The sequence below is a fragment of the Neocloeon triangulifer genome, unplaced genomic scaffold (genome assembly GCF_031216515.1).
Source record: "Neocloeon triangulifer isolate White Clay Creek 2 clone unplaced genomic scaffold, ASM3121651v1 ptg000016l, whole genome shotgun sequence".
NCBI lineage: Eukaryota > Metazoa > Arthropoda > Insecta > Ephemeroptera > Baetidae > Neocloeon > Neocloeon triangulifer.
In genome coordinates this window covers 716756-736713 of record NW_026775558.1, presented here as the reverse complement: position 1 = coordinate 736713, position 19958 = coordinate 716756, and the positions used below count along the sequence as shown (strand labels likewise).

Below are 19958 nucleotides of genomic sequence, written 5' to 3'. Positions count from 1 at the left end.
AAGGCACCCCTTGAAATTTTGTAAGGGATTGAGGATGTTGGTCAGGAAGAGAGACAAGGCAAGGAAGGAAGATTTGAAGGTCACCCAGTAATTTAATCACAAATAAATCTAAAATTAATGTGAAAAGGAATGAGCCATCTACGTTAATCTGGGTTTAGGGGGTGGATGAGGGTGGAATTAGTGCAAGGCATGCTTTGAAAATGATGGGGCTGGTGCGTGGGCATGCAAGGATTGGTGAAACCTCAAGGAAGCGCGAGAGGAACGTCACCTATTAAAAAAATAAAAATTAAAAGTGATTTCAGCATAGTTCATGCTAAAGCGTAAATAACGGACGTAGCGCCTTGAGGGTCAAAAAGGCCAAGGCACCCCTTGAAATTTTGTAAGGGATTGAGGATGTTGGTCAGGAAGAGAGAGAAGGCAAAGATGGGAGAGTTGAAGGTCACTTAGAAATTAAATAGAAAATAAATTAAAAATTTACTTACAAAAATATTAAGCCGGCTGCTTTACTCGATGTGCGTGGGTTGTTGAGGGTGGATTGAAAGTGAGGCACGCTTTGCAAATGATGTTGCTGCTCGGTGGGCTTGCATGGCTTGCTGAAAGACCAAAGAAGGGCCAGAGGAACGTCACCTATTAAAAAAATAATAATTAAAAGCGATTCAAACAGGAGACGAGCGAAGGAGAATAAGGTGGACGACGAGCCGAGTGGGACAAACAGGCCAAGGCACCCCTTGAAATTTTGTAAGGGATTGAGGATGTTGGTCAGGAAGAGAGAGAAGGCAAGGAAGGAAGCTTTGAAGGTCACCCAGTAATTTAATCACAAATAAATCTAAAATTAATGTGAAAAGGAATGAGCCATCTACGTTAATCTGGGTTTAGGGGGTGGATGAGGGTGGAATTAGTGCAAGGCATGCTTTGAAAATGATGGGGCTGGTGCGAGGGCATGCAAGGATTTGTGAAATGTCAAGGAAGCGCGAGAGGAACGTCACCTATTAAAAAAATAAAAATTAAAAGTGATTTCAGCATAGTTCATGCTAAAGCGTAAATAACGGACGTAGCGCCTTGAGGGTCAAAAAGGCCAAGGCAACCCTTGAAATTTTGTAAGGGATTGAGGATGTTGGTCAGGAAGAGAGAGAAGGCAAAGATGGGAGAGGTGAAGGTCACTTAGAATATAAATAGAAAATAAATATAAAATTTACTTACAAAAATATTAAGCCGGCTGCTTTACTCGATGTGCGTGGGTTGTTGAGGGTGGATTGAAAGTGAGGCACGCTTAGCAAATGATGTTACTGCTCGGTGGGCTTGCATGGCTTGCTGAAAGACCAAAGAAGGGCCAGAGGAACGTCACCTGTTAAAAATGTAATAATTAAAAGTGATTTAAACAGGAGACTAGCGAAGGAGAAAAAGGTGGACGACGAGCCGAGTGGGACAAACAGGCCAAGGCACCCCTTGAAATTTTGTAAGGGATTGAGGATGTTGGTCAGGAAGAGAGACAAGGCAAGGAAGGAAGATTTGAAGGTCACCCAGTAATTTAATCACAAATAAATCTAAAATTAATGTGAAAAGGAATGAGCCATCTACGTTAATCTGGGTTTAGGGGGTGGATGAGGGTGGAATTAGTGCAAGGCATGCTTTGAAAATGATGGGGCTGGTGCGTGGGCATGCAAGGATTGGTGAAACGTCAAGGAAGCGCGAGAGGAACGTCACCTATTAAAAAAATAAAAATTAAAAGTGATTTCAGCATAGTTCATGCTAAAGCGTAAATAACGGACGTAGCGCCTTGAGGGTCAAAAAGGCCAAGGCACCCCTTGAAATTTTGTAAGGGATTGAGGATGTTGGTCAGGAAGAGAGAGAAGGCAAAGATGGGAGAGTTGAAGGTCACTTAGAAATTAAATAGAAAATAAATAAAAAATTTACTTACAAAAATATTAAGCCGGCTGCTTTACTCGATGTGCGTGGGTTGTTGAGGGTGGATTGAAAGTTAGGCACGCTTTGCAAATGATGTTGCTGCTCGGTGGGCTTGCATGGCTTGCTGAAAGACCAAAGAAGGGCCAGAGGAACGTCACCTGTTAAAAATATAATAATTAAAAGTGATTTAAACAGGAGACGAGCGAAGGAGAAAAAGGTGGACGACGAGCCGAGTGGGACAAACAGGCCAAGGCACCCCTTGAAATTTTGTAAGGGATTGAGGATGTTGGTCAGGAAGAGAGACAAGGCAAGGAAGGAAGATTTGAAGGTCACCCAGTAATTTAATCACAAATAAATCTAAAATTAATGTGAAAAGGAATGAGCCATCTACGTTAATCTGGGTTTAGGGGGTGGATGAGGGTGGAATTAGTGCAAGGCATGCTTTGAAAATGATGGGGCTGGTGCGTGGGCATGCAAGGATTGGTGAAACCTCAAGGAAGCGCGAGAGGAACGTCACCTATTAAAAAAATAAAAATTAAAAGTGATTTCAGCATAGTTCATGCTAAAGCGTAAATAACGGACGTAGCGCCTTGAGGGTCAAAAAGGCCAAGGCACCCCTTGAAATTTTGTAAGGGATTGAGGATGTTGGTCAGGAAGAGAGAGAAGGCAAAGATGGGAGAGTTGAAGGTCACTTAGAAATTAAATAGAAAATAAATTAAAAATTTACTTACAAAAATATTAAGCCGGCTGCTTTACTCGATGTGCGTGGGTTGTTGAGGGTGGATTGAAAGTGAGGCACGCTTTGCAAATGATGTTGCTGCTCGGTGGGCTTGCATGGCTTGCTGAAAGACCAAAGAAGGGCCAGAGGAACGTCACCTATTAAAAAAATAATAATTAAAAGCGATTCAAACAGGAGACGAGCGAAGGAGAATAAGGTGGACGACGAGCCGAGTGGGACAAACAGGCCAAGGCACCCCTTGAAATTTTGTAAGGGATTGAGGATGTTGGTCAGGAAGAGAGAGAAGGCAAGGAAGGAAGCTTTGAAGGTCACCCAGTAATTTAATCACAAATAAATCTAAAATTAATGTGAAAAGGAATGAGCCATCTACGTTAATCTGGGTTTAGGGGGTGGATGAGGGTGGAATTAGTGCAAGGCATGCTTTGAAAATGATGGGGCTGGTGCGAGGGCATGCAAGGATTTGTGAAATGTCAAGGAAGCGCGAGAGGAACGTCACCTATTAAAAAAATAAAAATTAAAAGTGATTTCAGCATAGTTCATGCTAAAGCGTAAATAACGGACGTAGCGCCTTGAGGGTCAAAAAGGCCAAGGCAACCCTTGAAATTTTGTAAGGGATTGAGGATGTTGGTCAGGAAGAGAGAGAAGGCAAAGATGGGAGAGGTGAAGGTCACTTAGAATATAAATAGAAAATAAATATAAAATTTACTTACAAAAATATTAAGCCGGCTGCTTTACTCGATGTGCGTGGGTTGTTGAGGGTGGATTGAAAGTGAGGCACGCTTAGCAAATGATGTTACTGCTCGGTGGGCTTGCATGGCTTGCTGAAAGACCAAAGAAGGGCCAGAGGAACGTCACCTGTTAAAAAAAAAAATATTTAAAAGTGATTCAAACAGGAGACGAGCGAAGGAGAAAAAGGTGGACGACGAGCCGAGTGGGACAAACAGGCCAAGGCACTCCTTGAAATTTTGTAATGGATTGAGGATGTTGGTCAGGAAGAGAGAGAAGGCAAAGATGGGAGAGTTGAAGGTTACTTAGAAATTAAATAGAAAATAAATATAAAATTTACTTACAAAAATATTAAGCAGGCTGCTTTACTCGATGTGAGTGGGTTGTTGAGGGTAGATTGAAAGTGAGGCACGCTTTGCGCATGATGTTGCTGCTCGGTGGGCTTGCATGGCTTGCTGAAAGACCAAAAAAGGGCCAGAGGAACGTCACCTATTAAAAAAATAAAATTAAAAGTGATTTCAGCATAGTTCATGTTAAAGCGTAAATAACGGACGTAGCGCCTTGAGTGTCAAAAAGGCCAAGGCACCCCTTGAAATTTTGTAAGGGATTGAGGATGTTGGTCAGGAAGAGAGAGAAGGCAAAGATGGGAGAGTTGAAGGTCACTTAGAAATTAAATAGAAAATAAATATAAAATTTACTTACAAAAATATTAAGACGGCTGCTTTACTCGATGTGCGTGGGTTGTTTAGGGTGGATTGAAAGTGAGGCACGCTTAGCAAATGATGTTGCTGCTCGGTGGGCTTGCATGGCTTGCTGAAAGACCAAAGAAGGGCCAGAGGAACGTCACCTGTTAAAAATATAATAATTAAAAGTGATTTAAACAGGAGACGAGCGAAGGAGAAAAAGGTGGACGACGAGCCGAGTGGGACAAACAGGCCAAGGGACCCCTTGAAATTTTGTAAGGGATTGAGGATGTTGGTCAGGAAGAGAGACAAGGCAAGGAAGGAAGATTTGAAGGTCACCCAGTAATTTAATCACAAATAAATCTAAAATTAATGTGAAAAGGAATGAGCCATCTACGTTAATCTGGGTTTAGGGGGTGGATGAGGGTGGAATTAGTGCAAGGCATGCTTTGAAAATGATGGGGCTGGTGCGTGGGCATGCAAGGATTGGTGAAACCTCAAGGAAGCGCGAGAGGAACGTCACCTATTAAAAAAATAAAAATTAAAAGTGATTTCAGCATAGTTCATGCTAAAGCGTAAATAACGGACGTAGCGCCTTGAGGGTCAAAAAGGCCAAGGCACCCCTTGAAATTTTGTAAGGGATTGAGGATGTTGGTCAGGAAGAGAGAGAAGGCAAAGATGGGAGAGGTGAAGGTCACTTAGAATATAAATAGAAAATAAATATAAAATTTACTTACAAAAATATTAAGCCGGCTGCTTTACTCGATGTGCGTGGGTTGTTGAGGGTGGATTGAAAGTGAGGCACGCTTTGCAAATGATGTTACTGCTCGGTGGGCTTGCATGGCTTGCTGAAAGACCAAAGAAGGGCCAGAGGAACGTCACCTGTTAAAAAAAAAAATATTTAAAAGTGATTCAAACAGGAGACGAGCGAAGGAGAAAAAGGTGGACGACGAGCCGAGTGGGACAAACAGGCCAAGGCACTCCTTGAAATTTTGTAATGGATTGAGGATGTTGGTCAGGAAGAGAGAGAAGGCAAAGATGGGAGAGTTGAAGGTTACTTAGAAATTAAATAGAAAATAAATATAAAATTTACTTACAAAAATATTAAGCAGGCTGCTTTACTCGATGTGAGTGGGTTGTTGAGGGTAGATTGAAAGTGAGGCACGCTTTGCGCATGATGTTGCTGCTCGGTGGGCTTGCATGGCTTGCTGAAAGACCAAAAAAGGGCCAGAGGAACGTCACCTATTAAAAAAATAAAATTAAAAGTGATTTCAGCATAGTTCATGCTAAAGCGTAAATAACGGACGTAGCGCCTTGAGTGTCAAAAAGGCCAAGGCACCCCTTGAAATTTTGTAAGGGATTGAGGATGTTGGTCAGGAAGAGAGAGAAGGCAAAGATGGGAGAGTTGAAGGTCACTTAGAAATTAAATAGAAAATAAATATAAAATTTACTTACAAAAATATTAAGACGGCTGCTTTACTCGATGTGCGTGGGTTGTTTAGGGTGGATTGAAAGTGAGGCACGCTTAGCAAATGATGTTGCTGCTCGGTGGGCTTGCATGGCTTGCTGAAAGACCAAAGAAGGGCCAGAGGAACGTCACCTGTTAAAAATATAATAATTAAAAGTGATTTAAACAGGAGACGAGCGAAGGAGAAAAAGGTGGACGACGAGCCGAGTGGGACAAACAGGCCAAGGGACCCCTTGAAATTTTGTAAGGGATTGAGGATGTTGGTCAGGAAGAGAGACAAGGCAAGGAAGGAAGATTTGAAGGTCACCCAGTAATTTAATCACAAATAAATCTAAAATTAATGTGAAAAGGAATGAGCCATCTACGTTAATCTGGGTTTAGGGGGTGGATGAGGGTGGAATTAGTGCAAGGCATGCTTTGAAAATGATGGGGCTGGTGCGTGGGCATGCAAGGATTGGTGAAACCTCAAGGAAGCGCGAGAGGAACGTCACCTATTAAAAAAATAAAAATTAAAAGTGATTTCAGCATAGTTCATGCTAAAGCGTAAATAACGGACGTAGCGCCTTGAGTGTCAAAAAGGCCAAGGCACCCCTTGAAATTTTGTAAGGGATTGAGGATGTTGGTCAGGAAGAGAGTGAAGGCAAAGATGGGAGAGTTGAAGGTCACTTAGAAATTAAATAGAAAATAAATTAAAAATTTACTTACAAAAATATTAAGCCGGCTGCTTTACTCGATGTGCGTGGGTTGTTGAGGGTGGATTGAAAGTGAGGCACGCTTTGCAAATGATGTTGCTGCTCGGTGGGCTTGCATGGCTTGCTGAAAGACCAAAGAAGGGCCAGAGGAACGTCACCTATTAAAAAAATAATAATTAAAAGCGATTCAAACAGGAGACGAGCGAAGGAGAAAAAGGTGGACGACGAGCCGAGTGGGACAAACAGGCCAAGGCACTCCTTGAAATTTTGTAATGGATTGAGGATGTTGGTCAGGAAGAGAGAGAAGGCAAAGATGGGAGAGTTGAAGGTCACTTAGAAATTAAATAGAAAATAAATATAAAATTTACTTACAAAAATATTAAGCAGGCTGCTTTACTCGATGTGAGTGGGTTTTTGAGGGTGGATTGAAAGTGAGGCACGCTTTGCGCATGATTTTGCTGCTCGGTGGGCTTGCATGGCTTGCTGAAAGACCAAAAAAGGGCCAGAGGAACGTCACCTATTAAAAAAATAAAATTAAAAGTGATTTCAGCATAGTTCATGCTAAAGCGTAAATAACGGACGTAGCGCCTTGAGTGTCAAAAAGGCCAAGGCACCCCTTGAAATTTTGTAAGGGATTGAGGATGTTGGTCAGGAAGAGAGAGAAGGCAAAGATGGGAGAGTTGAAGGTCACTTAGAAATTAAATAGAAAATAAATATAAAATTTACTTACAAAAATATTAAGACGGCTGCTTTACTCGATGTGCGTGGGTTGTTGAGGGTGGATTGAAAGTGAGGCACGCTTAGCAAATGATGTTGCTGCTCGGTGGGCTTGCATGGCTTGCTGAAAGACCAAAGAAGGGCCAGAGGAACGTCACCTGTTAAAAATATAATAATTAAAAGTGATTAAAACAGGAGACGAGCGAAGGAGAAAAAGGTGGACGACGAGCCGAGTGGGACAAACAGGCCAAGGGACCCCTTGAAATTTTGTAAGGGATTGAGGATGTTGGTCAGGAAGAGAGACAAGGCAAGGAAGGAAGATTTGAAGGTCACCCAGTAATTTAATCACAAATAAATCTAAAATTAATGTGAAAAGGAATGAGCCATCTACGTTAATCTGGGTTTAGGGGGTGGATGAGGGTGGAATTAGTGCAAGGCATGCTTTGAAAATGATGGGGCTGGTGCGTGGGCATGCAAGGATTGGTGAAACGTCAAGGAAGCGCGAGAGGAACGTCACCTATTAAAAAAATAAAAATTAAAAGTGATTTCAGCATAGTTCATGCTAAAGCGTAAATAACGGACGTAGCGCCTTGAGGGTCAAAAAGGCCAAGGCACCCCTTGAAATTTTGTAAGGGATTGAGGATGTTGGTCAGGAAGAGAGAGAAGGCAAAGATGGGAGAGTTGAAGGTCACTTAGAAATTAAATAGAAAATAAATATAAAATTTACTTACAAAAATATTAAGCCGGCTGCTTTACTCGATGTGCGTGGGTTGTTGAGGGTGGATTGAAAGTTAGGCACGCTTTGCAAATGATGTTGCTGCTCGGTGGGCTTGCATGGCTTGCTGAAAGACCAAAGAAGGGCCAGAGGAACGTCACCTGTTAAAAAAATAATAATTAAAAGTGATTCAAACAGGAGACGAGCGAAGGAGAAAAAGGTGGACGACGAGCCGAGTGGGACAAACAGGCCAAGGCACCCCTTGAAATTTTGTAAGGGATTGAGGATGTTGGTCAGGAAGAGAGACAAGGCAAGGAAGGAAGATTTGAAGGTCACCCAGTAATTTAATCACAAATAAATCTAAAATTAATGTGAAAAGGAATGAGCCATCTACGTTAATCTGGGTTTAGGGGGTGGATGAGGGTGGAATTAGTGCAAGGCATGCTTTGAAAATGATGGGGCTGGTGCGTGGGCATGCAAGGATTGGTGAAATGTCAAGGAAGCGCGAGAGGAACGTCACCTATTAAAAAAATAAAAATTAAAAGTGATTTCAGCATAGTTCATGCTAAAGCGTAAATAACGGACGTAGCGCCTTGAGGGTCAAAAAGGCCAAGGCACCCCTTGAAATTTTGTAAGGGATTGAGGATGTTGGTCAGGAAGAGAGAGAAGGCAAAGATGGGAGAGTTGAAGGTCACTTAGAAATTAAATAGAAAATAAATTAAAAATTTACTTACAAAAATATTAAGCCGGCTGCTTTACTCGATGTGCGTGGGTTGTTGAGGGTGGATTGAAAGAGAGGCACGCTTAGCAAATGATGTTGCTGCTCGGTGGGCTTGCATGGCTTGCTGAAAGACCAAAGAAGGGCCAGAGGAACGTCACCTGTTAAAAATATAATAATTAAAAGTGATTTAAACAGGAGACGAGCGAAGGAGAAAAAGGTGGACGACGAGCCGAGTGGGACAAACACGTTATTTGAAATAGAAAAAATTTTGAAGTTATTCCCGTCAAAGAAATCATCTAGCTGGGATGGATTATCTATGGATACGTTGAAAAAGATTTCTGGTTATATAGTGTTCCCTGTGGCATTTATGGTGAATGAGTCGTTTCGCACTGGTAAATTCCCGGAAGTGCTAAAATTAACTGTAATCAAGCCATTGTACAAAAAGAAGGGTGAGAAATCCGATGCTAGTAGTTATCGCCCAATAGCCTTAACATCTTCTGTAGCAAAAGTATTTGAGAAATGTTTCCTAAATAGAATTGAAAGCTATTTCGCTGAAAACAATCTCCTTGCGGACGAGCAGCACGGTTTTCGAAAAGGCAGGAGCACAGTGACTGCACTTTTTAAGTTAGTGTCCGAAATCTACGATTCGTTGGAAAATAGAGAAAAAATCAATGTGATTCTGTAAGACTTTTCTAATGCCTTTGGGTGTGTCGTTCCCGAAATACTGCTTGCAAAACTGAAAAAATTTGGAATTGATGATGTATCCCTCCTTTGGTTAAAGTCCTTTCTTACTGATAGAAAACAACTTGTTCAACTTTTTGGTGTGGGTGAAAATGGCGAGCAAAAATTATTTGAGTCAACAATGGAAAATGTTTCGATTGGCGTACCACAAGGAACAGTATTGGGCCCTTTTGGCTATTCCTCCTACGGTAATGATATGCCCTTAAAAATCATTGTCGCCGCTCTTATCTTGTTCGCACATGATTCATCTTTTATTGTAAAGGCTAGAAACTACAAAGCTTTGAACGAAAAAACTGCTGTGGCAAATGACAAAATGATAGATTTTGCCAGTAATAACCGCTTAAGATTGAACGAAAAGAAAACTCAGGTGCTGCAAATGCATACTGCTCAAACTAGTAAATTGGAACCGCCTGTAATAAGAATTAGCGACGCTGAAATTGAAGTGGTAAATCAAGCAAAAATACTTGGTGTAATGCTCTCTGATACAATGAACTGGAGCACCCAATGCGATCAGGTTGTAGCGAAACTGAGAAGTACCACGTACCTTTTTGTTAAATTAAGGCAGCGCATTCAAACTAAATTGCTAAGAGATGTATATTTCGCCCATGTTCAAAGTCACTTACTATACTCAATTGTAATCTGGGGTGGGTCGCCTATGTTGGAAAAGGTTTTCATTGCTCAAAAGAGAGTTATCCGTGCGATGGCAGGTAAAAGATACTGGAAGGCATTGACACCTGTCGAGTCTTGCCGACCACTTTTTGAAGAATTTCAGATCCTGCCAGCTTTCTCTGTGTACGCCTTTGAATGTGTTAAATTTTACAAAAAGTATCCTGAATTGTTCCTCAAAAATTCTGAAAGCAAGGTGCACCAGAATCGCAGTACTCGAAATAAACCTATAGCGGAGCAAGACTTATTTGTCAAACCAAACAGACTGTTGCTGACTGCGCAGTCCCCTCACATCATGATCCCTAGAATTTTCAATCATCTTCCCGATAGAATCAAAAACATTGATAGTTATCAAGTGTTTAAGAAGGAATTGGAATTAATATTCTACGACAAAATGTTCTATGACGTGCATGAATATTTTTTGTGTAAAATTGTGTGAACTGTATTTTAAATGTATTTTAAATTTAGTAAGCTGTATTATAGTTATATTGAGATATAGCTGTATTACAGTGACCTATTCCAAAGATTATTTCTGTACATATGTTGATCTATACGGAATAAATATTATCTGAATCTGAATCTGAAGGCCAAGGGACCCCTTGAAATTTTGTAAGGGATTGAGGATTTTGGTCAGGAAGAGAGACAAGGCAAGGAAGGCAGATTTGAAGGTCACCCAGTAATTTAATCACAAATAAATCTAAAATTAATGTGAAAAGGAATGAGCCATCTACGTTAATCTGGGTTAAGGGGGTGGATGAGGGTGGAATTAGTGCAAGGCATGCTTTGAAAATGATGGGGCTGGTGCGTGGGCATGCAAGGATTGGTGAAACGTCAAGGAAGCGCGAGAGGAACGTCACCTATTAAAAAAATAAAAATTAAAAGTGATTTCAGCATAGTTCATGCTAAAGCGTAAATAACGGACGTAGCGCCTTTAGGGTCAAAAAGGCCAAGGCACCCCTTGAAATTTTGTAAGGGATTGAGGATGTTGGTCAGGAAGAGAGAGAAGGCAAAGATGGGAGAGTTGAAGGTCACTTAGAAATTAAATAGAAAATAAATATAAAATTTACTTACAAAAATATTAAGCCGGCTGCTTTACTCGATGTGCGTGGGTTGTTGAGGGTGGATTGAAAGTTAGGCACGCTTTGCAAATGATGTTGCTGCTCGGTGGGCTTGCATGGCTTGCTGAAAGACCAAAGAAGGGCCAGAGGAACGTCACCTGTTAAAAAAATAATAATTAAAAGTGATTCAAACAGGAGACGAGCGAAGGAGAAAAAGGTGGACGATGAGCCGAGTGGCACAAACAGGCCAAGGCACCCCTTGAAATTTTGTAAGGGATTGAGGATGTTGGTCAGGAAGAGAGACAAGGCAAGGAAGGAAGATTTGAAGGTCACCCAGTAATTTAATCACAAATAAATCTAAAATTAATGTGAAAAGGAATGAGCCATCTACGTTAATCTGGGTTTAGGGGGTGGATGAGGGTGGAATTAGTGCAAGGCATGCTTTGAAAATGATGGGGCTGGTGCGTGGGCATGCAAGGATTCGTGAAATGTCAAGGAAGCGCGAGAGGAACGTCACCTATTAAAAAAATAAAAATTAAAAGTGATTTCAGCATAGTTCATGCTAAAGCGTAAATAACGGACGTAGCGCCTTGAGGGTCAAAAAGGCCAAGGCACCCCTTGAAATTTTGTAAGGGATTGAGGATGTTGGTCAGGAAGAGAGAGAAGGCAAAGATGGGAGAGTTGAAGGTCACTTAGAAATTAAATAGAAAATAAATATAAAATTTACTTACAAAAATATTAAGCCGGCTGCTTTACTCGATGTGCGTGGGTTGTTGAGGGTGGATTGAAAGTGAGGCACGCTTTGCAAATGATGTTGCTGCTCGGTGGGCTTGCATGGCTTGCTGAAAGACCAAAGAAGGGCCAGAGGAACGTCACCTATTAAAAAAATAATAATTAAAAGCGATTCAAACAGGAGACGAGCGAAGGAGAAAAAGGTGGACGACGAGCCGAGTGGGACAAACAGGCCAAGGCACCCCTTGAAATTTTGTAAGGGATTGAGGATGTTTGTCAGGAAGAGAGAGAAGGCAAGGAAGGAAGATTTGAAGGTCACCCAGTAATTTAATCAAAAATAAATCTAAAATTAATGTGAAAAGGAATGAGCCATCTACGTTAATCTGGGTTTAGGGGGTATGGGTTTAGGACTATGGCAACTTTGTTAAAAGTGTCAAATTTTAATGCTGAAGTGTCAATACTATGATATGAATGAATATTGGACATGTAAATTTGAATGCCTAAATTTGGAAGAGTGAGACTCAGCTGCAGGGTTTTCGGGGGTGGTTTTCCCCTGCAGTATTTGAGGTGGGATAGTCAAATGCTTGCCCACCCCCGCCAAATTATCAATGGCGTGCGAGCTCCCTCAATCGCTCCCTCAATTACTCACTTATTGAATGTTATAGTTAAAATTTTTTGGAGGTTTTATTTTGCTATTTTATTGACTTGTTGTAAAGACAAATTGGTGATGTATTACATATGTCTAATGCAATAAATTTTGATCTAATCTAATTTACCAGCTCAATTCACCAGCTGGTGAATTAAGCTGGTTAATTCATTTGGTTAATTCACTAGCTCAATTCACCAGCTGATGAGGTTTTTTTTTTATTTTTCAAAATTATTAAAAATTGAAATTTAATTTATAAATAAATTAATTTACTTTTAATTTTTAATTTGAAATTTAAAAAAAAATAAGTGTCACCAGCTGGTGAATTCACAGGCTCAATTCACAAGCTGATGAGGTTTTTTTTTTTAATTATTAAAAAATGAAATATTATTTATAAGTTAAATTTATTTAAATTAATTAAATTTTAATTGTTAAAAAACTATAAAAGGGATTAATATCATAAATATTATATACATAAACTTAAAAATAATTAATTAAATTAATTTTTTTTAATTAAAAAATTAAAAAAAAATTATAGTCACCAGCTGGTGAATTCACCAGCTCAATTAACCAGCTGAATTTAGCTGGTGAATTAAGCTGGTGAATTAAGGTGGTGAATTCACCAGCTAAATACACCAGCAGGTGATGTTTTTTTATTTTTTTAAAATTTTAAAAAATGAAATATATTTTATCAATAAAATTATTTTAAAATATATAAATTTTAATTTTTAAAAAAAGGGATTAATTTTATAAAAATTTTATAAGTAAAATTAATATTAATGACTTCAATAAAATTAATAAAAAAAAAAATATAATTTAATTTATAGTTAATTTATTTTCATTATATTAAATTATAAATTTAAAAAAAATTTGAAAAAAGGGATAAATTTTATAAATATTTTAGAAATAAAATTAATATTCATTAATTTAATTCTAATTTTTTTAAATTTGAAAATTTTTAAAAAAAAAATTTGCACCAGCTGGTGATGTTTTTTTATTTTTCTAAAATTTTTAAAAAATGAAATATAATTTATAAATAAAATTATTGTAAATTAATTAAAATTAATTTTTTTAAAATAAAAAAAGGATTAATTTTAGAAATATTTTATAAATAAAATTAGTATTAATGAATGAAATTTTTTTTATTTTTGAGAATTAAAAAAAAATAATTGTCACCTGCTCTTGAATTCAGTTGGTGAATGCACCAGCTGGTTATTTTTAATTTTTTAAAATTTCCAAAAAATGAAATGTAATTTATAAATAAAATTATTTTAATTTAATTAAATTTTAGATTTATAAAATTTTGAAAAATGGGATTAATTTTATAGATATTTTATACATAAAATCAATATTATTTAATTAATACTTCATTTATATAAATAAAAATAATTTTTCTTATATTTGAGAATTTAAATGGGCTGAAAAAATGAATTAATTTTAAAATAAAAATTCTATGATGTTTTAAAAAGAGTTCTTACCTTTTATTAGTTGCAGGCACCATGGAGAAACTATGAATGCTTTAAAAATGCTGGATGTGCTCCAGGTGAGCCTCTGGCACAAACCCTGGTTTGAAGTCGAGACTGAACGGGATGAAAAAATGAATTAATTTTAAAATAAAAATTTAATATGTTTTTAAATTGAGTTCTTACCTCTCATAGCCAGCAGGCACCAAGCAGAATCGTTGAGTGGCTTGAAAAGAGCTGGATGTGCTCCAGGGGGAGAGCAGTGTACATTCCGACATAATGAAAGGGGGCTACCTTCGGAGGAAATGGTACGAATGCGCTGAAAATACAAATACAAATGAATTAATATTTTTTAATTAAAACATTTAAGCCCCATCGAATTCATGACTAATTCGACCCCAAATTAACGGCCACCCTCGTTGACCCCCATTTGGCCGACAAATTACAGACCACGCCCCCTTTTTCCAATTAAATTCAAACCCCAATCAACGGCCACCTTTGCCCCCTCGAATTCCCGACTAATTCGACCCCAAATTAAGGGCCACCCTCGTTGAACCCCATTTAGCCGACAAATTACAGACTGCGCCCCCTTTTTCCGACTAAAATTCAACCCCAAATTAACGCCCACTTTTGCCCCCTCGAATTCCCGACTAATTCGACCCCAAAATAACGGCCGCCCCCGTTTACCCCGATGTAGCCCACAAAATAAAGACCACACCCCCTTTTTCCACGATTTTCCGACATTCGGGGCCATAAATTACCCTTACCTCACGCTTTTCTTCGTCGTGGGGCTTCCTTTTGGTGCGCATCGTCGGCGTGCTGCCTACTTTTCCTTGTTTTCATTTCGCAGCAGTTCGTTCCGCGTTCGTTCCATGTTTCCTGTTGATGGGGGACCTGCTCTCTGTAGGGGAGGGTGCCACGCCCCCTTCCCCTTGCTTGTTGACGGAACAATTTTCTTCGCCTTTTACCTTTAAGATGTGAAATATAATTAATAAATAAAATTATTTTAAACTGATTAAATTTTATTTTTATAAAATTTCAAAAACGGGATTGATTTTGGAAATATTTTACACATAAAATTAATATTAATTAATTTATACTTAATTAATATAAATTAAAATAAATTTATTTCAATTAGTGTATTAAAAAAAAATAAATTGTCACCAGCTTGTGAAATCAAGAGCTAAATTCACCAGCGGTTGTTTTTTTTTTTTGTTAAAATTTTTATAAATTGAAATTTAATATATAATTTGTAAATAAAATTAATTTAATTTAATTTTAATTCTTAAAATTAAAAAAAGGTGTAATTTTATAATTATTTTATAAATAAAATTAATATTAATATACTTAATTTAAATTTGTTTAAATTCTTAAACTTAAAAAAAAAAATAATTGTCACCAGCTGGAGAATTCACCAGCTCAATTCACCATTTGAATTAAAAAGCTCGCGGCTAGCCGAATACTTTACTCCATTGTAATCTGGGGTGGCTCTACACACATGAAAGATGTTTTTCTAGCGCAGAAGCGAGTAATAAGAGCAATGGCTGGTGTTCAATACTGGAGAAGTAACTCGGCGCTAGACTCATGTAGACCACTATTTGTGAAATTTGGAGTTCTTACAGTCTATTCATTATATATTTTGGAGTGCGTTAAGTTTGTGCGTAAATTTCCTGAAAAGTTTAATCGGAATCGGGATGTTCCAGGTGTAGTAGTGCGAACTACGCGTGCTACCAGCTACGTCGACACTGATTTGTTTGTAAGGCCAAGCTCACTAAATTGCGTAAATGAGAGTCCGGAGATAATGATTGCCAGAGTATATAATAAACTACCTAATGTACTGAAAGAAATATCTGACTATGGCAACTTTGTTAAAAGTGTCAAATTTGTAATGCTGAAGTGTCAATACTATGATATGAATGAATATTGGACATGTAAATTTGAATGCCTAAATTTGGAAGAGTGAGACTCAGCTGCAGGGTTTTCGGGGGTGGTTTTCCCCTGCAGTATTTGAGGTGGGATAGTCAAATGCTTGCCCACCCCCGCCAAATTATCAATGGCGTGCGAGCTCCCTCAATCGCTCCCTCAATTACTCACTTATTGAATGTTATAGTTAAAATTTTTTGGAGGTTTTATTTTGCTATTTTATTGACTTGTTGTAAAGACAAATTGGTGACGTATTACATATGTCTAATGCAATAAATTTTGATCTAATCTAATTTACCAGCTCAATTCACCAGCTGGTGAATTAAGCTGGTTAATTCATTTGGTTAATTCACTAGCTCAATTCACCAGCTGATGAGGTTTTTTTTTTATTTTTCAAAATTATTAAAAATTGAAATTTAATTTATAAATAAATTAATTTACTTTTAATTTTTAATTTGATATTTAAAAAAAAAAATAAGTGTCACCAGCTGGTGAATTCACAGGCTCAATTCACAAGCTGATGAGGTTTTTTTTTTAATTATTAAAAAATGAAATATTATTTATAAGTTAAATTTATTTAAATTAATTAAATTTTAATTGTTAAAAAACAATAAAAGGGATTAATATCTTGTTTGAAGAAGTTGACACTCGAGGAGATGATCATGGAAATGAAGATTCGGGCTTTTCCTCGTTGCAAAAAATTGTTTTTTATTCAAAAACAAACGGCTCTACCAGTTTCGGTCACGGTCTGCGACCCTATTTCATGAGCAAGAAAAAATACAAAAAATCAGCAAAATTTAAAAACCACATTTTAACATAAAAATAAAAATCTTAAAACTAACAAATTCAAGTACCAACCTATTTCATGAGCAAACGCGCTGCTCGCTGACTAATACAAGAATGAGCTAGCTAAAGACAGATTGATTGGGGGAGGTGATCTTTATTGGGTGATTAGCGCGCGGCGCGGCCGACCACGGGGGCGCCGAATGACGTCGGGCACATTATGCGTTTTCGAGAAAAAGCTGTTTGCTTCCTCTCTCAAAAAGGACATCCACCTTTGATCGAATTGGTGGCTCGGTTGGCTTATTACATTATTACCGCATGCCATTGCCATTGCTTCCAGCACTTTTCTTTTTGATTGATTTTGTTCGAATTTAATAACCGTTGCATCTGACCATGCAAAAGAGTGGCCAAATTCAGTTGCGTGTTGAGCTATTTGAAAACCATTGCTGTCCGTCCCAATTGAAGCCGGATCAAAAGTTTTTTAAAATTGCCCTTTTATGCTCGTCAAATCGGAAATAAACGTGTCTTTTTGTCTCCCCAATGTAAACTGAAGAGCAATCGGCGCATGGCACGCGGTATACACAATTACGCAGAGCAGGTTCACATTTGGGTTTTACATGCATTAAACATTTTCGCAGATTTGAAGAGTTTGAGAAAGCAACTCGTACTCTGGCAACTTCTTGGCTGATGGCCCTGATTTTCTCTGATTTTCCTTTAAAATAAGGAATGACCATTGTGGTTGAAAATTGTTCGGGGGCTTTGGGTGTTGGAGGATTTTTTGCTTTATTGTGTGCTTTGTTGATAAAATTTACGGGGTAACAATTTTGACGAAGAATTTTGTAAATGTTGGAAATTTCTTCTTTCAAAGAAATTTCCCCTGAGCAATAACTGTATGCTCTTTTAAACATTGAGAGAGCAACAGAGAACTTAGTTGAGAAAGAGTGATTTGATTCAAAGTGGAGGGTTGAGTTGGTGGAGGTGGGCTTGCGGTAAACTGAAATTGCAATTTTTTCACCATCTTTTTTTAAAAGTAGGTCAAGAAATGGGATTTGGTCATCCTTTTCAAACTCACAAGTTAATTGAATTGAGGGGTGGATTGAGTTGCAAGAATCTAAAAATTTTTCGATTGGGAAAACTCTTTTTCTGTAAATTATGAAATAATCATCTACGTATCGGACGAATAGACGGGGGGATTGTTTGAAAATTTCTAGGCATTTTTTATCAAAGTTTTGCATGAAAATTTCAGACAGCACTGGGGACAGTGATGATCCCATAGCTAATCCTGATTTTTGTTTGTAGAATTTATCTTTAAATTGGAAGAAAGTTGAATTGATGCTAAATTCAATTAGTTCCAAAAGTGCGCTAATTGAGAGGGAGGTTCTGTCAATTAAAGTTGGGTCATTTTCAAGCTTTTGTCTTAAAATAATTAAAAGATCATTTGTTGGGATTGAGGTGAAAAGGCTTTTAACATCGAAGCTACAAAATTGATCAAATTTGGAAAGTTTGAAATTTTTAATTGTTGGGAGGATTTGCTCTGCATTCTTAATGCTAATTGTTGACTTATCAGTTAAGGGTTGCAGGACGTTGGCAAGGTAGCGAGCGAGCTACAAGACGCCTCACATCTACGGCCTTCCGAAGGTACACAAGGAGGGTGCACCGCTGAGGCCCATCGTGAGCACCGTGGGGTCCGCTTTCCAGCCGCTCGCTCGCTACCTTGCCAACGTCCTGCAACCCTTAACTGATAAGTCAACAATTAGCATTAAGAATGCAGAGCAAATCCTCCCAACAATTAAAAATTTCAAACTTTCCAAATTTGATCAATTTTGTAGCTTCGATGTTAAAAGCCTTTTCACCTCAATCCCAACAAATGATCTTTTAATTATTTTAAGACAAAAGCTTGAAAATGACCCAACTTTAATTGACAGAACCTCCCTCTCAATTAGCGCACTTTTGGAACTAATTGAATTTAGCATCAATTCAACTTTCTTCCAATTTAAAGATAAATTCTACAAACAAAAATCAGGATTAGCTATGGGATCATCACTGTCCCCAGTGCTGTCTGAAATTTTCATGCAAAACTTTGATAAAAAATGCCTAGAAATTTTCAAACAATCCCCCCGTCTATTCGTCCGATACGTAGATGATTATTTCATAATTTACAGAAAAAGAGTTTTCCCAATCGAAAAATTTTTAGATTCTTGCAACTCAATCCACCCCTCAATTCAATTAACTTGTGAGTTTGAAAAGGATGACCAAATCCCATTTCTTGACCTACTTTTAAAAAAAGATGGTGAAAAAATTGCAATTTCAGTTTACCGCAAGCCCACCTCCACCAACTCAACCCTCCACTTTGAATCAAATCACTCTTTCTCAACTAAGTTCTCTGTTGCTCTCTCAATGTTTAAAAGAGCATACAGTTATTGCTCAGGGGAAATTTCTTTGAAAGAAGAAATTTCCAACATTTACAAAATTCTTCGTCAAAATTGTTACCCCGTAAATTTTATCAACAAAGCACACAATAAAGCAAAAAATCCTCCAACACCCAAAGCCCCCGAACAATTTTCAACCACAATGGTCATTCCTTATTTTAAAGGAAAATCAGAGAAAATCAGGGCCATCAGCCAAGAAGTTGCCAGAGTACGAGTTGCTTTCTCAAACTCTTCAAATCTGCGAAAATGTTTAATGCATGTAAAACCCAAATGTGAACCTGCTCTGCGTAATTGTGTATACCGCGTGCCATGCGCCGATTGCTCTTCAGTTTACATTGGGGAGACAAAAAGACACGTTTATTTCCGATTTGACGAGCATAAAAGGGCAATTTCAAAAACTTTTGATCCGGCTTCAATTGGGACGGACAGCAATGGTTTTCAAATAGCTCAACACGCAACTGAATTTGGCCACTCTTTTGCATGGTCAGATGCAACGGTTATTAAATTCGAACAAAATCAATCAAAAAGAAAAGTGCTGGAAGCAATGGCAATGGCATGCGGTAATAATGTAATAAGCCAACCGAGCCACCAATTCGATCAAAGGTGGATGTCCTTTTTGAGAGAGGAAGCAAACAGCTTTTTCTCGAAAACGCATAATGTGCCCGACGTCATTCGGCGCCCCCGTGGTCGGCCGCGCCGCGCGCTAATCACCCAATAAAGATCACCTCCCCCAATCAATCTGTCTTTAGCTAGCTCATTCTTGTATTAGTCAGCGAGCAGCGCGTTTGCTCATGAAATAGGTTGGTACTTGAATTTGTTAGTTTTAAGATTTTTATTTTTATGTTAAAATGTGGTTTTTAAATTTTGCTGATTTTTTGTATTTTTTCTTGCTCATGAAATAGGGTCGCAGACCGTGACCGAAACTGGTAGAGCCGTTTGTTTTTGAATAAAAAACAATTTTTTGCAACGAGGAAAAGCCCGAATCTTCATTTCCGGGATTAATATCATAAATATTATATACATAAACTTAAAAATAATTAATTAAATTAATTTTTTTTAGTTAAAAAATTAAAAAAAAATTATAGTCACCAGCTGGTGAATTCACCAGCTCAATTAACCAGCTGAATTTAGCTGGTGAATTAAGCTGGTGA

The 19958-nt window shown here is 38.1% G+C and overlaps 1 protein-coding gene and 1 long non-coding RNA gene across 2 annotated transcripts; both read right to left on the bottom strand.

The window, feature by feature from the left end:
* Positions 1–1453: 1453 nt before the first annotated feature.
* Positions 1454–3761, bottom strand: LOC132202902 (uncharacterized). Its single transcript, XR_009442418.1, has 3 exons — positions 3715–3761; positions 1919–2063; positions 1454–1704 (listed from the first exon to the last, which is right to left on the bottom strand). It is a non-coding gene; the product is annotated as an uncharacterized LOC132202902 (long non-coding RNA).
* A 7708-nt stretch (positions 3762–11469) lies between these two features.
* LOC132202904 (uncharacterized) lies at positions 11470–14481 on the bottom strand. The gene is made up of 4 exons (XM_059630186.1): positions 14440–14481; positions 13859–13991; positions 13688–13789; positions 11470–11707 (listed from the first exon to the last, which is right to left on the bottom strand). Exons 1-4 carry the CDS (start codon positions 14479–14481, stop codon positions 11559–11561), a joined length of 426 nt encoding a protein of 141 aa, XP_059486169.1. The 3' UTR covers positions 11470–11558.
* Positions 14482–19958: the final 5477 nt, after the last annotated feature.